The sequence below is a fragment of the Falco biarmicus genome, chromosome Z, assembly GCF_023638135.1.
Source record: "Falco biarmicus isolate bFalBia1 chromosome Z, bFalBia1.pri, whole genome shotgun sequence".
NCBI classification, from domain to species: domain Eukaryota; kingdom Metazoa; phylum Chordata; class Aves; order Falconiformes; family Falconidae; genus Falco; species Falco biarmicus.
The window spans coordinates 42,009,709-42,026,870 of NC_079311.1; the positions used below are offsets into that span (position 1 = coordinate 42,009,709).

The 17,162-nt window shown below is 35.8% G+C and overlaps 1 protein-coding gene across 13 annotated transcripts in view; it reads left to right on the forward strand.

Annotated features, from left to right (window-relative positions):
- AGTPBP1 (ATP/GTP binding carboxypeptidase 1) overlaps positions 1-17,162 on the forward strand; it is a 63,961-nt gene that overhangs the window by 23,528 nt on the left and 23,271 nt on the right. For all 13 annotated transcript variants that reach the window (XR_008819398.1, XM_056324337.1, XM_056324335.1 and 10 more), the window contains 12 exons: positions 424-632; positions 1,133-1,310; positions 3,528-3,625; positions 4,675-4,791; positions 5,445-6,154; positions 9,551-9,634; positions 9,908-9,994; positions 10,085-10,233; positions 11,747-11,834; positions 12,567-12,711; positions 15,050-15,203; positions 15,945-16,125. Coding sequence is in view for 12 of the 13 variants with exons in the window: in XM_056324337.1 (XP_056180312.1) it covers positions 424-632; positions 1,133-1,310; positions 3,528-3,625; positions 4,675-4,791; positions 5,445-6,154; positions 9,551-9,634; positions 9,908-9,994; positions 10,085-10,233; positions 11,747-11,834; positions 12,567-12,711; positions 15,050-15,203; positions 15,945-16,125 (2,200 nt within the window). In the remaining variant the exon portion in view is untranslated. The remainder of the gene's footprint in view (positions 1-423; positions 633-1,132; positions 1,311-3,527; positions 3,626-4,674; positions 4,792-5,444; positions 6,155-9,550; positions 9,635-9,907; positions 9,995-10,084; positions 10,234-11,746; positions 11,835-12,566; positions 12,712-15,049; positions 15,204-15,944; positions 16,126-17,162) is intronic.

The following is a 17,162-nucleotide window of genomic DNA, read 5'->3' on the forward strand; positions in this document are numbered from 1 at the left end:
TTTGAGTGATAGTTGTTGCAAAACTGTACAGATTACGAGTGGTAAGAAGTTTGTTTCAGATCTCATGTCTACACAGTGTGTGTGGCTAGATATAGATATGCTTTATATAAACACTTTTTTTTTTTTAAATTTGCTAGCTAACTGTATCTTACAATTACCTTTAGGTGTAACATACACTGTTCTTCTGTAAACCATGAAAATTACATGCAATGTTATTCCGAAGAATGAAGTGAAGGCTCCTGGCCTCAGTTATTGAGCCATTTCTGTTCAGGATGATGTAGAACTCTGTTAAGTGTGGCTAAAAACTGCTTTAAATGAAATGATTCAGCTACTTGGGTAAAAAGAATAATTTTAACATTGATTTGAAAATAATATTTAAGTAATTGGGCAATTCTTAATTTTTTTTCCCAACTTTTAATAAAGAAACAAATGCCAGGAGAGCAGTAGACCGAGGATATGTGCAGGTGCTTTTAACAATTTATGTTGACTGGCATCGTCATGATAGTCGACACAGATACATGCTGATACGTAAAGGAGTTTTACAGTGCATTAAAAGTGTTACAAACATCAAACTGGGAAGAAAAGCATTCATTGATGCCAATGGGATGAAAATTCTTTACAACACTTCACAAGTAAGTTTATCTCAGTAGTCGTTCTTTTTTTTGTTTGGTTTTTGTTTGTTTGGGTTTTTTTTCTGTTGTTGGTTTTGCCTCTTTAGCTTTAAAAACAGATCCTGACCCCCAGTTTGTCATAGTTCTTTTATGAAATTCATGGTCATTCCTGATTATGGGGGTAAGGATTATTTTCTGTACTTGACTGAAGCAGAATGAAAGAGTACAGAATTAAATTAGTATTTGCTATTATTTGGCTGTGACTATCTCTGGGAGGGGCTGTTGACCTTAGTTTAAAAAAACAGGTCGGGGGAGAAATCTTTTCATTCTGAAGTATGGGGTTTTTAAACAAAGTGAACTTGAGTTGGTAGAAATTATTCTGGCCTTCAAAGGAGACATTAATAAAATTTATTGTAAACAAAATATTTTGCTACTAGTGAATCCTAGAAATTGGTAAAAGAAATGGAGTTTGACTATTAGTTTGAGAGATACTTTTGTCTTCATTATTTTCCTGTTAATAGGAGTGCCTTGCTGTAAGAACTCTTGATCCCCTTGTCAACACATCCAGCCTAATAATGAGAAAATGTTTTCCTAAAAATCGTCTTCCTTTACCAACTATTAAAAGTGCTTTCCATTTCCAACTCCCAGTTATTCCTGCCAGTGGTCCTGTGGCTCAGCTGTACAGTTTGCCTCCTGATGGTATGGTAATGTTGTATTTTATCTTTGAGTATGTCTAACATTGCTTTATGTAGGTGGAATCAATTGCAGTTATTTGTGTTCTCTGCTAAAACTTGGACACTGAGACTCTTCTCAGCTAGCAGAGGACCTGTGACTGTTAGTGTAGCACATCAATTTCTAATGTGAAGTTTTAACTGATGAAAATTTTGTCCTTATGTATGTGGTTATATTTCTGAGGTATGAAATGAAAAATAAAACGGGAGCTAAAATGTGATGTTTGTTAAAGTCTGAAGTGTAAAACATAAGTTATACGTATTAATCTACAAACTAAATGGGCTGTCTTTATAACTCTCGTACAATATACATTCCCTTATGTGAAATTTAGTGCACATCCTGTTTTACAGGAGTGTATATTCCTTGTTTTCTTTCTGTTACTCTGATAAACTGGATGTAGTGAATTTAGATTAACATGTGCCATTTGAAGCACTGTTTTTTAAATTACTGTGGTTATTCCTTCATTTACATGGTGAGAAAAGTAGAGCTGCTTTCTTGGACCATTGCAGTCTCATAGGCAACACTTGTCTGCAAAGGGTTTGTTTGGTGCTTTGTAGGAGATAGGTTCATCCCACTGTGAAAACCTTTCATTATTTTTGAATTATTAATGTTTAATGCATTTTCAGATAGGGTGAAACAGCTTGGTACCTGGGTAAGCAACTGATGAAGTTGCTGTCAGAGAGTTACTCTTAAAATGAAGAGGCAAAGTCAGACTTCTTAATATCTTCTTATTCACAATATCTTCTGAAAGACAATGTGATCATAGTTTGAAAAAAGATAGCGCTTTTTTTTGGGTTCATATAGTTCAGACTCAGGAGTTCAGCATTTGTTTATGTTTTGTGTTCAAAGTAGAAAACACATTTAGAGTGTGTTCCAAAAGCCACAGAAATTAAAACTCTGCTTAATACAGTATCTTTGGTACTCCATATTACCTATTTAGAAACTTCCTGTACTGTTGAAGTAGACCACTGAAATTTTGTTTTCTTAAGTAGGTCTGTGATCTTTTAAAAAAGTGAAAAACCTGAGGAAATAGGACACATAGGATTTTCTTTTAAAGGAAAAACTTCTGTATTAGAAGAATAAGTAGAATGCTGGGGTGGGTAAAGCTCTGAGTTTCTTGTATAGTTGGTTTTGTAAAAGCAATAAATGTAATCATTCTGAACACAGCAGAAAACCAGTATAATTTGTAAACCTCTGAGCGAGCCTTTTACGGACAATCAGCAAGTTTCCTGTGTGGAAAAGAGTCTTTCAGAAAATATACCAAAAAAACCCCAGCACTCAAACTGCCTGAAATATCTAGAAAATGATCAAATTTGCCACGAATAAGCAGAACATCTGCCAGAATAACTGGTTTATGCCAACTTCCACATATTAAGGAGTTAGCCCAATTCTTGTTAGTCATGTGTAAACAATTAATTTGCTTCCCCTTTTTTTCTTTGTTAAAAACAGAGGAAGTCCTGCACCCTTCAGCATACTGCATCTCTAGCTCAGGTGGAAAGTAGTCATTAATGTCCAAATAGTTCCACATGTCTAAAAAATAACATCTTGCTGTATTTTTGGGGATAAAATTTAGTTCCACATCTGTGCATGCTAAGCAGTTGGAGATACATTTATGACTTTTTTTTTTTTTTAATTAGGCGCCATTTAAGCAAGACAAAAACAGTGAAGAGGGTACTTTGTTCCGCTGTTCACTGGTACCAGGTCAATACTGGCTGGCATAACTAAAAGCTGCCGAGAACTCATAATTTTTTTTATTAATGTGGTCTTGATTACTTACTTTGGGAAAAGGTGTCAGAGCTCTCATTTTGTGCTAACCACAAGCCATCCCAAGATGTTCTTGGCACATCCACGTTGTAAAGTATTTCTAAGGGCCATCTGCTGTCTTGCTGGGGGTGTTTTTTGAGGTGGTGGAGGTGTTGGGGTGTTTTTTGTTTGTTTTGCTTTGTTTAAACCGGAGATCTTTGTTTTGACTTAAAACTGGATGGAAATGAGTCTGCAGTATTGTGAAACAAACATTTTGTTTTGTAAATCTTGTAGTAGTAATTGGTGTTTGCTAGTTGGTTTTCACATTTTTTTCAGGTGATAAGTAAAAAAGAAAATAAACCCAGAATTTAGAATTTTCTTTTGAGCATATTTCTTGGATTAAATGTATAATCTGCCTTACAAAACTTTTTTGTGTCATAGTGGATGACGTAGTAGATGAAAGTGATGATAATGATGATGCTGAAACAGAATCAGAAGTTGAAACCGAAAATGATGATGACAAGGACCAACATTTTAAGGTTGGTGTGAGACACAATTAACAAGCAAAAATCAGGCATAACTTTTTTTATTTTCTTACGTTGCTTGAATCCTGTGTACAGCCATATGTTTTAAGTGTTAAAAGGACTTTGAGAGGTTTTCAGTGCAATTTCTAAAATCAAAACAGCTCATGAAACTTATGAAAGGTGGGTGCTGGTTGAAAATATCAACCTTTGTTGTTCAGATTACTTCAAGATTTATTTTTTTTTTTAATTTAAAACATTTAAAAAATGTTTGCTTCACACTTGATATTTTTGGAGTATGGTAGAACAGAACTTCAAACTCTGTTAGCAGTGTTCTGTTCCCAACTTGTGTTTCCCTCAACCTGCTCTTCCCACCTAAGCTGCTCAGTATGCAGGAGCTGCTCTTAACTTTTTCCAACATTCTGGACAGGGATTGAGTAGGTCAGTGTTTCAGTAAGGTAACTTTGAAGTTGAGCCAGCTGTAGAGGTAAGAAGTCAGACCTTTCACTGTTGTATCATTTTTGGAAGATTTTGTTCTGCTCTCCAGCAGCCAGTCAGGACATGAAAAGACATCATTTGGTCAGAACTGCCTTATTCTCTGCTTTTATGTTACATACGTTTAGGAGGTATTTGATTTGTCTGTCCATGGACTAGAATGACACATTTTATTCAAGGCTCTCATGAGCCCTGAGGAAGTGAGTATCTTCCATAGAAGTGGTTATTCCTTTATCACTGCAGTCAGATGAAGTCTTGCACATTTCTAGTTGCAATAGTGCAGTGCACAGATCTCATGTAAAGTATGGTCTGATGTCTCTGCATAATACACATGGATGACAGCAAGAAAATTGAGATGTTTGTGATCTTTCTGTTGAACCGTAGGCTTTGGCATACTAATAAAACTGCTGCTTAAACTTTCATGATGAAAGGTGCACTTAAGCTAATTTTGAATTAGTGATATTCAGCTTTTAAAGCATGGCTGTGTCAGAAGTAAAAGGTGAATGTAACTGTTTTAGAAGTTCATTAATTCTGGATGCAAGATTGATTAACTTTTCCTGGTGTTTTTTCAGAATGATGATATTGAGACTGATATTAATAAATTGAAACCTAGACAGGAATTGGGAAGACCCATAGAAGAACTGAAAATGTATGAGCAATTTTTCCCAGAACTTTCAGAAAACTTTCAGGTAAAGTATATGACTGCTAGGGCGTTCTTTGTCATGACAGGCTGACTCTGGAATACACTTTGACATTCTTTTCTGGGTGGATGGTTCTTCTAGCCAGAATATGAGAGTCTGCAGTTCTACAGCTATGTATGAGAGTGCTTAGAGTGAGTTATTTATTTAAATGTTATGGTTAGTTAAATAAATATATCCAGATGGGTTACTTTAACCTGACTCACAAAAGATTGTGGGTAGATAAAAAGGAAAACTGTTTTCTGGTGTCTGATTATTGCACAGTAGAAAGTAAAATAGTAAGAAAGGACATAAAATTTCTGACAAAGATTCCTTTATATTACATATTTCCTTAAATGCTGTGCACTTTTTTTAAAGTAGATGGTTAAAATATCTGGAGAATCATGTTGACTTGATAATTTGTTACTCATGAACTACTTGTTTATTGCTTTGACACTACCTTCTTGTAAAAGCTGAAACTTCATTGCTATGCTTATTTAAGTTTAAAACATAATAACTTGTCTTCAATTAAACTCGTTTTGCAGTATTGCAAAACGTATCAGGAACAATGAAATAGAAAGTTTTCTAATATAAATGGAACATTAGGAATGGATTACTTTTTTAAAAAATAAATATTTTTATTATTTTTTCTCTTATTTTTTAAGGAATGTGACTTAGTTTCCAAGGAACCAAAGCCTTTTGTACCTGATGTGAATCTGAGCGGACCTATTGTTGTTCCCACAGCAGGAGAGGAGCACTCTGCTGAAGCAAACCAGTCAATGAAAGGAGTTACTTTGAAGGAAAGCAATCCTTTATTGACAGAGGAATACAATAGAAGGCCAGTCTTTCTGGAACTACCAAAGAAAGACAGTATCAAAGACAGTAGTTTACATCAGCAAAATGATCAAAGAAATGTGTTTCCATCATGCCAGTGTCTAAGCCAAGAAATTGTGAGAGGCTTGGACAGAATCAGTCTGCAGAACAGTGCAAAAAATGATCAGTATTATGGTACAGGTTGTGTAATAAAGAAGGAAAGCAAAACTAGCCTTACTTCACTTGCTTGTAGTAAACCTTGCGAACATGTTTCACCCTGTGGAAGTAGCCTTTTTGAAGGATCATCTGTCCAGCTGGGAAAACTCTGTTGTACTGGAGTAGATTCTGAGGAGGAGGATTCCAGATCTAGTTCATCAGGGGAGCAAGTTGTGCTTGAAGTTTCTGATGTATCACCAGTTCATGACTGTGACCTTTATATTGAAATGGTAAAAACCACGAAGTCTATTCTTGAATATTCAGAAGTCGCCTATCCAGATTATTTTGGCCACATTCCACCCCCATTTAAGGAGCCTGTTCTGGAAAGGCCATACGGAGTACAGAGGTGAGTTACAACACTACTTCTTTGTTGTTGTTTTCATTCCCTTGAGAAACAACATTTAAGGTAAGGTTAACAGACACATAAGCAATGTTTACTTTGAGATCTAAAACTATTTTCAGTGAAGAGCAGTGTGAAGGTAGGTGAATAGGCACTGATCAATGCAGAGCCATAATGAAGAGCACAATCTGAATCTGTAATATAGTTTCTAAATTATATGTTGAATTTATAGTCTCCCTTTCTTCCTTTCCACCACCTCCCATCTAAATTTTGCAGTTTGTAAAACAAACAAAAAAACTTTACAAAAACCCCAACAAACAAAAAACCACTACCTGAATGCTCCCTTCAGGTCTTAGCAAAGATAGGACAGTTTAAAGTTATTTCAGCTCTTCTCTTTGCTGTGCTAAAAAAAAGCTACTTTTCAGGAAAATGTAGTGGGAAAAATTAAGAAATTTGTACACTGAAGTGTTAGGGTTTAGTGTTTGCAGTATAACAGAATTTAGAGGCAACGAATGCTGAGGATGCAGCTTGTGTTATGTCCTGCAGAATGACACACAATAAACACAGAATGAAAAATAAACCAATGAAAACCAACACGCCCATTTATTTCTTCATTGAGAGATATTAGATGATGATGAAGAGTGATGTGACTCAAGAATAATTGCAGAGACAGTATGAGCAGCTGGCTCATACGCATAGTAAGTTACTATAAATGTAAATGAGCATGTTAACAGAACATGCAATAGTAGGTACAAGACCTTGCCCCTTGCCCAGTTACTAGATTGAAAGCTTCCAGCTTTACACTTTAATCAGTTTCTTGAGATTCTTCACATTTAGTTATTAAAATTATAAAGAGATTAGGTGTCTTTAGGTTATGCAATTAAAATCCTTTAGCAGTTTCACGTGTAAAAAAGTGATCTTTCTAGTGAAATGACCAAGTGTTGAAACATTAATGACATAATGAATAAACTGTTACTAGAAAACACAGTTTGGTGTTGAAGGTGAATAATTAATCTTCCCTGTAAACTTATTTTTTAGATAATTCAGCTGATTTAGAAGGTAGATATTCTTGTGTCAAAAATCACCTAAGAACTACATTTTCAGAAAATCTTGCAGATCTTCATGTATGCTTTTGTAGTACTTAATAGTTCTGATTTTCCTAAGTAAAATTGAGTGAAGTCAGATTGAAATTTGCCATTTCGATGCTCGTTCTGCTTAAATATAGAGCACTGTATTAACCCTGATTTTTAACCAGCAGACCTACTTGTGTGGGTATACATAAAGCTGATTTCTAAACTGTGAAAGTAATTCTAGAGTATATTTTCTTTTTACTTTAAAACGCTTTATTTTTATTGTATTTTTTATGTTGAAAGTAACTTTTTTAGGTCTCGTGTGAAACAAGAATGAAATATCAGATAATACTGCTAAACGACTCAAAAATTCTGCATCACCTTTTAAAGGTGCACTGTTCTAAGAGTTCGGTTTTCTACATATTACTCAGTCTTGTTACTGCAATGTGACAAATTTCTGATATGGGAATCTGTTTAAAAAGGGCTTATTCTTTTTAGGACCTTATTGTTTATATGAAGGTGGGAAAAATGGGTTTGGTAGGGGACATGGAGAAACTTTTAAGTGTTCTACAAAACTGACCAAACTCTTTTGACATTTGGTAGGATTTATTTTTTCCTTAATGTAAGCAGCTAGTTATAGCTTGTCAGCCAACTCTCCTTTAGAAAACAGATGGGTGCCTTAATTCAGCCATGTAATTTAAGAAAACATTTTTGGGGGCTGAGGTGGGGTGTTCTTTTTACTTTTATTAGACAAATGCAATGTGGGGATTTTGGGTGTGAATTTTAGTCTTGTAATACGCTAGCAGATGCAATATTTTTGTATTTGTGCTGTGGAGTGCTTTTACTTTTTCATTTACATTTACAAAATAAATGAAGTTTTTTATATGCTTCTACCTTTTAGGGAAGAAAATTATTATATAATTCAATACCAGATAACTTTGGGTTTAAATTCCTACTTTTTTCCATTTCTTAAGATTTTAGGTTATTTTTTGCTGTACTCTAGTATTTTCTAATCCCTTTAGTGTTTTTTAATCATGTGACACTTAGAAGTGATCATCAGGTGGTTCAGGCTCCACGAAGGACTAATCTATAAACACAGAGCTCCACATCAGCAGTGTTGGGTTTATATTTTTTCATTGAATTATCTCAAAATAGCTTCCCTTTTCTCTTTAAGTTTTTCAGAACCTGAAAATGTCCACTTCTACTTTTCCTTTTTGTGTGCATCTTGAATAGGATTTCTTCCTTCCTTTTCTTTACATTGGTTATTACTGTGGTATTTGAATGCCTGGCATTCATGAATGGATTTTGTCTTAACAAAAGTGCTGTGATGGTAGGAAGTATTATGACCCCTTAGAGCTGAGGCGTACTGAGATCTGAGAAGTTGTGCAAGATCTAAAATCTGTAGTTCTGCCGTGAGCTGAACTTGATCAGATGGATTGTGATGAGTCAGCCTCTTTACAATTTTGTTAATACATGGGACTTGTAAGTTGTTTTCTTTTCCAGTTAGTTTTAGTTTAATAAGAGGTGCTAGAATTGTGCACTTCCCTTCTTTTTCTTGTTTGTTAACAATATTTACTTTAATTAAATGGAGAATTTCCAACCTGAGTATAATTTACAGCTCTGTTCCTGTAATGTTTGTTGTTAATCTGCCTCATTTTCTACTTACTGCAGGTGCTGTGCAAGTTTTTTCACACAGCTGTGCAACTAGATTCCATTCTTGAACTGCAATGCATTCTTAGTTTTCCAAACCAGGACCTAGATACTGCCATTTATGCAATGGTTTTATGATCTGGATAAATATACACCTAACATTTGGCTGGCATCACCAAATTCATTCTTGTTTGATACCTAGTCAATGAGTGAATCTAGAGCTCCAAAATGAAAAGCTAATGCACTAATACGCTCACTATATGACCTACTCTCTAAAAGCCTTTAATTTTAACTATGGTAGGACTCCTGTTAAGTTCCTAATGACTTACCAAGTGCTGTCCTGGATTAAAGCATTATGTTTGAGTAATTCCTGCTTCTACTATAAAGTATGAAGTAGTGCATTTTTTTCCTAAAGATAAACCCCTGTGGGTTGTGTGCTTGAAAACTCAGTTCCCTCATATAGAAATACTAGACTCGGTCAGCTATCAATGCAGATATTTAAAGCTACATACACTTACAGTTTGTGCACATAAGTGAGGATGAGGCTGAGGGCTCTATAAAAATCTGTCCCACTGTCTTCATGTGAACTTTGTCAGTTTTCATTGTTGTATGGGGTCGTTCCTCTTTTGTAATTGGAAACAGTATGCAACAATTTAAGTGAAAACTCTGCTTTTTATTTTAGGACAAAAATCTCTCAAGATATTGAAAGACTGATTCATCAAAATGACATTATAGACAGAGTTGTGTATGACCTTGATAACTTGAGGTAAGTTTTCACCCTTCTGAAAGCAATATTCAGCAAATACCCTAAGCCTATTCTGCTTTGTCTGTGATACGATTTGTAATATTTAAAGCAGTACTATTATGTCAGACTTCAACGGAAGTTTCATCTGAGGTGTTTTCTGCTACGCAGGCTGTGTTTAGAGGAAGGTTCAAAATAATTTCTGAATTAGCAAGTGAAGGCTAAAATAAATGTAATGGATTTGTTTTGGTGAAGTTTGTTTACTCATTTTAGTCCCTTTTCTTTTTCTACTCATAGTTGTTCAGTACCAGAAGAAGCAGATGTTTTGAAGTTTAATTCCAAATTTGAATCTGGAAACCTGCGCAAAGTTATTCAGATCAGAAAGTGAGATATTTCAACTCTTCTTTTCACACTTAAGGCCTTCTATTTCTGCTTCATAAAAAAAAAGATTGATTTGTTTTTGTTAATCTTTAGAAACGAGTATGATCTAATTTTGAACTCGGATATAAATAGCAATCATTATCATCAATGGTTTTACTTTGAAGTCAGTGGAATGAAAACTGGCATTGGTTACCGATTTAACATCATCAACTGTGAAAAGTCAAACAGTCAGTTTAACTATGGTAAGATACGTTTCCTGTCCTTTAAGAAGAAATACATAGAAAAATATCTGTACTCGACAGCTCAGCTGTTTCATTCCCTCTGTCCTGGGATCAGTATTATATTCATGTTATCAGATCAGATTCCTTTTTAATATTATTACTAGAAATGTTTTGACAAGTTTCAGTTAATAAGAAGTGTCTTAAAACATTGGCTCTCAGTTTTTAAAATGACATTTTGTTGTAAGTGAGGCCAAAGCAGAAGAAATTTACTGGTGGCTGCAGCTAAAATTTGTCTTCCGACCATTTTGGGAGGACAACACCAAACCCTGTTGATCCACACACGTGCAAGAAGAATGATAGCTGTCATCATTAATCGCTTTCTGAATAGAGGTATATTTTCAGATGTGAAAGTAAGCAGAGATTCTCAAACAGTTTTGTCATACTGGTGGGAAGAGAGACACATTATTTGAGAAGGAAAAGTAAGTCTCCTTTGAAATGCTGGACTTCATAGGCCACCTTTTGGTCTCCAGCAAGTGGTGCCTGCTGCATGTATCTCATCCAAAAGTACTGGCTTGCTGAATATGCCTTTCTTCCACTTTTCTGGGGGTGGGATGGGGTGTGTGTCATTTAGCTTAATATCATTTGTTTGGTGAGATTATTTTTTTTTCCTGTGGGATTTTCTGAAATTTGTCCTTTAAGAAGAAGGAGAAGCTCCCCTCTCCCTGCCAACCACAAACTCTTGGGACAGAGTAGCATTGTACTCTTCTTTTTCATAATTGTACAATTCACATGGATAAAACCAAGAATACCAGGTAGTTTGACCAATAATAAGATGCTTTTAGTTTATCTACTAATCTTCATCGGTTACTTCAGATATTCATTCATATATTGCATATACTTTCCCGACAGTTACTTTTGGGGTTTATTTAAGTATGCTGCCTGAATTGGTCAATGTCTTTGTCTAATTATCTAACCAGTAACTAATGTTCAATTAATATGTATTATTTTCTACTGTAATATCATATTATATGTTCAATTTAAGTATACTTTCAAAAAAATACCAACTTTAAAGAGTTACTGTTTGAAAAAGAAAATCAATTTTCCTGAAACCTCAGTTACCTATCCAGGTGAATAGATGATAGTTACCAATTTTTTGTATTCTCTTTGAAGCCTTTTTGTAATGGTGAGTTGGGTGAAGTAGGACCCAAGACTTCTTGTAGTTTAACATTCACACTAACTACAGCTTTCATGAGCATTTCATTTTGGTCTTCTGTAGGTCTGATTTCTTTATTTTTTATTTAATTTGTTATTTTCTGAAAACAGGGACATAATGAGAGGAGAGGGGGAAGAATTTTTTGTCAGCTGGTTAGAAGAGTGTACAATACCCAGGCATTCATGAAAATACACTGTGATAGTGAGTAAATGAGTGTAGGTAGTTTGGAGACTTCCATCTAAGTGTTGATGTGGTCCGTTCCTGCTATGACCTTGATGTTTAATGTTAAGCATTAAAGTGAGATGCATTTTTTTCTTTAAGGCATGCAGCCCCTCATGTATTCTGTTCAAGAAGCATTGAATTCTCGACCATGTTGGACTCGTGTCGGGACAGATATTTGTTACTATAAGTAAGTACACCAATGAAATATACAGCAAATCTTACGGTGAAGATTAGAATGAGGTACAACTTTTGAGGAGAAATATTTGCTTCTGAGTTTGATAATTCTGTTATAGGAGTTCTGTTGTGAACAGAGTTTTCTTCCTGAATTACTTCTTGGAGAGTAAGAGTAAGAGAAGTGATCAAAATATACAGGATCTTATTTTGTTAGCACACTGCTAATATTTAAGCTGTTCATCTTTTATACTTTTGACAGAAATTGCATACAGTTCCAGAGAAGCTTTTAAGGGAATGTTTATATGCATGCTTACTTGAAATCTTAATAGTGATTTCCAGTAATATTGATCACATGGTGCTTTTGATTAGGCTCCTGTATTCTATGATGCAATCACTGTGGAGCAATCCTGGAACACAGGATGAGATGGTACAACATAACCATGCATTACCCTTCCTCGCTGGCAGTTGTTTGCTTCCCATTTCTTTTCTTTTTTCCAGAGCTTTTTTTGGTTTTGTTTTCTTACTTGTTTTTGTTTACTCACCTTTTCCCAGTATGAATGAATGTATATGACTGCTATAATATCTTTGCAGATGGTGGGAACCAGTGTATTTAATGTGGATGTATGCAAAAGAGAAATACAGCCACTAAAAGTCTATCTGGCTCTTAGAATGTGTGTTCAGGAATAATCAATGATATGAAAAAAAATTATTATAATGTGTTTTATTACCTTCACTTTACTCTTAGGAATCACTTTTCAAGAAGTTCAATTGCTGCTGGAGGTCAGAAAGGAAAATCTTACTACACAATTACGTTCACAGTGACTTTCCAACATAAAGATGATGTCTGCTACTTTGCTTACCATTATCCATATACATACTCAACTTTAAAGGTGAGAAGATTATGATCTATTATGTAGATAAATATTTATGTTTTTAGACAACATGAGATACAAGCATTCATGAGTGAATTCTTTTTATTTCTTTTTATAAAATTCAAAATACTCCTTAAAATGGAGAATTTTCATAAAATATTAGTGTTTAGACTGGAAAACTCTGTATGTTGTTCTAAAGAACAGTCCCTGGAAAATTAAAATTGATATTTACTTGCAGGCTAAATGGATTTTCTGGGTATCGTAATTCATAATTGACTGGAAACAGATTGGAAATTGGATGAAGTGTTTGTTTTTGAGTCAAATGACTTGTATCCTGCTGTTCTACACAAACCTCTTGAACTGACCCATTCAAGATACTATATTTAATTGGAGACCTTTTTCAAATAATGAATTGGCTAAAGAAGTGCTGTGAAGCTTTTAGTACTAAGCAAAACAGCTAGCTAGAATGTCTGTTGGTGAACTTGGGGATTCAGTGGCCAGTGTGTAACTGCTTTGTGTGAAGCTTTTTACTAAGCCATTCTTATTCTTGGAAGAAGTAGCTGATAAGAGATGCTAGAAGCAGCTGCTGCCTCCAACAGCTTGAGGGCCTGGTGGTTCCTCCTGTCCAGTGAAGGGCCCTGGAAGTCTCTGTCCCAGGCTGATGGACATGGCCACTGCTTTCCTGTTTGCTTGTAAAGTTAAGCCACTAGTGAGTCTCAGTGTGTATCCCAGAGAAGGAGAGACTTGCACACACTTGCACATCCCACCTCCTCCCAGCATGGCTGGCAACACAGACTGGCACAGACAAGGTGTTGCCTTCAGCAGCACCTGTGTGTAATACTACTGGGACTTGCGTGAAAGGTAACTACAGACACGAAAGTCCCTTACCTCCTCTCCAGTTGCTGAGAACTGCAGTTCACTAGTAAAAGTACACACACACACACACTCTCTAGAATCACAAGCACATGCACATTTGTGGACATCTGGCGTGGCCCATCCTTATTATACCCGTGCCTGGATCCCAGTCTCTTCCCTGCTGTGCAGGCCTCCAACTTGCAGGCTAGTCCAGCCTGATTGCTCACTAGCAAACAGATGTGTGCACTCACATGCTTGTCTCACAGGCACTCTGCAGTTTTGGGTTCCTCCCAGATGCCAGCATGGACTCTCTGCCCACCTGATACCCCTGCTTTGACCTGGGTGATCATACTCGCTGGGTAGTCCACCTTGAAGTTTGCTAGCAAACTGCACATGCACCCCTTGGCCATGCATATTAGCTTCAGGGAAGATGCATATGCTTGCCCTACCATTTCTAGCAGCTGGTATCAGGCACGTGGGCTTGTAACATGTTCATACCCCTAGGTACTGGCACCAAGACATCTTTCCTTGCTTTGCTCACCCTTATCACCCCACTAGATGGTTTTTGGGACACACACTGTTCTGGCTGCAATGGTTGGACACCAAGACCCTCATGTGCTCCAGCAGCTGGCACTGAAGTGCCCTCTTACTTCCGTTGCTGTTGCTACGCACAGAAGGGTGCCTACACTGCCTGCAGCTCCACCAAGTCTGCTCATTTTGATACCAACAGTAGCTGGCACTTTGGACATAAAGTCTGTGGTGCCCACAGGGGTGCTCCCAAGAGGTATGGCCTCGATAGTGACTGATGCTGAGACCCTTGCTCATTCCAGTTGCTGACCCCAAATCCACTCACACTTGTCTTGTTAGTTGCAGGTAGTCCACATAGCACTTGCATGCATGGAATAGAGATAGCTAAGGGCAGACTAGGGATCAGGTACATGAGTTTTGTATAGTCCCACAGGCCCCCCTTGAATACCACAAATACTCCTGTTCCTCTTGCTTCCTTCTTGTCCCTCAGGTGTCCCTCTCCAAAACTTTGCATGTAGATTCTTAATGGCCCATCAGTTAGAGAATGGAGACTCTGGTCTTTGCTATTTTTTCTGTTATGTCTTGTCTACCAGGATTTTTTCTCTCTGTTCCTGTTTGTTACTTCTCTCTTTACTTGTTATCCGGTTCTGCACTGAAAGGGTGCATAATCAGATAACCTTAATGAAGCAGAGGTTCTTACCTTCCACATACTCTTACAATATTAACTGGTACAAAATAATGCGCCCTCTGTACCTTCACCTTCGTTGAAGTGGTTGGAAAGACAGACTATAATAAAGAGAAGTATTCACTCAGAGATCTAGAGTGATATTTCATGGTCAAAATTATGATGGAAACTTGGAACATTGTTTAGAATAACAAAAAGAAAGGTAGTTTAAAGAGTACCTGTGGAATACCCTTATGATACATGACTGCAAAAGATTTGAAGTGTTTTTCCATTATTTTGGGGATGAAGATGCATCTTCAGAAGCTGGAATCTATGCACAACCCTCAACAGATATATTTTCGACAAGACGTTCTCTGTGAGACCCTGGCTGGCAACAGTTGTCCTGTAGTCACTATTACAGCCATGCCAGAGTCCAATTACTATGAACATATCTGTCAGTTCAGTAAGTATGACTTCCTTTTCTCATCAACTGAAAATTATGTAAAACTAGCTCTTTATGAAATAAAATTTGTATTTAAAACTGTTGTGCATTGTAAAAATAGCAATGTAAAACACAGTTAATGAACCTCATGTAATTGAAGCATCAATATTCAGGATTTGTTTTGCATTTAATGGTATTTATTTGTGGTAGTCAGATAAGGATATCTATACCTGGATATAGGAGTAATATATTAATATATTTTAAATCAGTTGCTAGGTATTTCTGCATGTTATGTTTTGCAGACTACAGTTCTTGGAAAAGAATACCTGACTTCTGAGTAACTTTTTTCTCCAAATGCTCAAGTTATTTGCTTGTCAGAAAATCTTCCATAAAGCTAATATCTGAGCTACTGTGATTTGAAGTAAGCTTTAGTTATGACAGCATTCCTGCTTTGTTCATCCACCCCAGTACTTTTCTTGGCTATTGGAAAAAAAGCCATCCAAGTTGTTGTATCATAATTGCCAGCTCAAACTAGTTGTGACTGTATAATTGTCTGATTGAATTTAAAGCTCCATTGTGAGAATTCTGTAATTGGCAGTCCTTATAACAATATTCTGGCAAGCTCTATTATTAATACTCAACTCCCAAACACTGTATTTTCCATTGTAATAAGTGAAGCTGGCTATTGCTTCTTTTTTCAATTAACAAACTGTTTACATAGCTTGAATTATATTTTGCAACTTCTATGCATACTTCTTTTAGGGAATCGTCCTTATGTTTTCCTATCTGCTCGTGTACATCCTGGAGAGACTAATGCAAGCTGGGTTATGAAGGGAACGCTGGAATACCTAATGAGCAATAATCCAAGTGCCCAATGTTTACGAGAATCTTATATTTTCAAAATTATTCCCATGCTCAATCCAGATGGTGTCATAAATGGAAAGTAAGCATAAGTTTACTCACAAATATGTAACCTTTAGTACTAAGTCTTTGCATCTGTTATTTACCAAAAATCTTAAAATCTAAACTAATCCCAGAAACACAGAAATGCAATACTTAACATGGAAAAAAGAAACACTTAAAAATTACTAGGACTTCTCAATTTTGTTTGGCCTTTTTAAAGGCAGATGCATTGTTCCATGAATTTCAGTTTTATTAAAAGTATTTTCAGTTGTTCATGGATGATAATCATTCCTGTGTGATTTGACATGACATCTTAATTGTCTCTCTGAATTAGTCTTGGATGGGTGTTAGTGTTACATGAGAGCACAGCTGCTTTTAGGAAAAAGCTAAACAATTTCATGGTTCTCATGAACAAGACCAGTCCTTGTATCTGAGAGAGCTTTTTATGTATTTTTTTTTTTTAATTATAGTTTTTAGAAGGATGTTATGGAAATGGTTGTTGTCAAATGCTATTAAAAGGGGGATAGTTAACAGGTATGCAAGAGAAAGGGTAAGAGAGTATCTTGATTTAATTAAAGTTACTAGAGTAATTCTTTCACTTACTACCACTTTTCTTAATAAATTTAAGGGATATTTCAGAACCTTTTGATACTGCAATGAGTAAGCATTTAGCAGTCTATATTTACTTGCTTACAGGGAATTAAAATGAAATGGAAATTCTGGTGTGGTGAATCTACAGTTCCTTCTTACCTAGTAATGGATAAAGGTTTTGTGAAAAAAATAATAAAACCCTAACCAGTTATGGATTTTAGTAGAATCCTGTCTTTATATACCTAAAAGCATGTATATAACAAAACAGCTGGAATTAAATAATTCAGAATACAAGTGGAAGTTTAATACAGGGACAAGTAAGAAATGTGTCCCAAACAGACATGGTCTAAAGACAAATGTACTGAAGATGACTTCGTGTTCATGAATTTCTGCAAGTTTAGAAATTCTTGCTGATAGCTGACTGAATACATGATCTTTAATCTTTACTGTTTTTTGGTTTGTGTTTTTTTTGGTTGTGATTCCTTT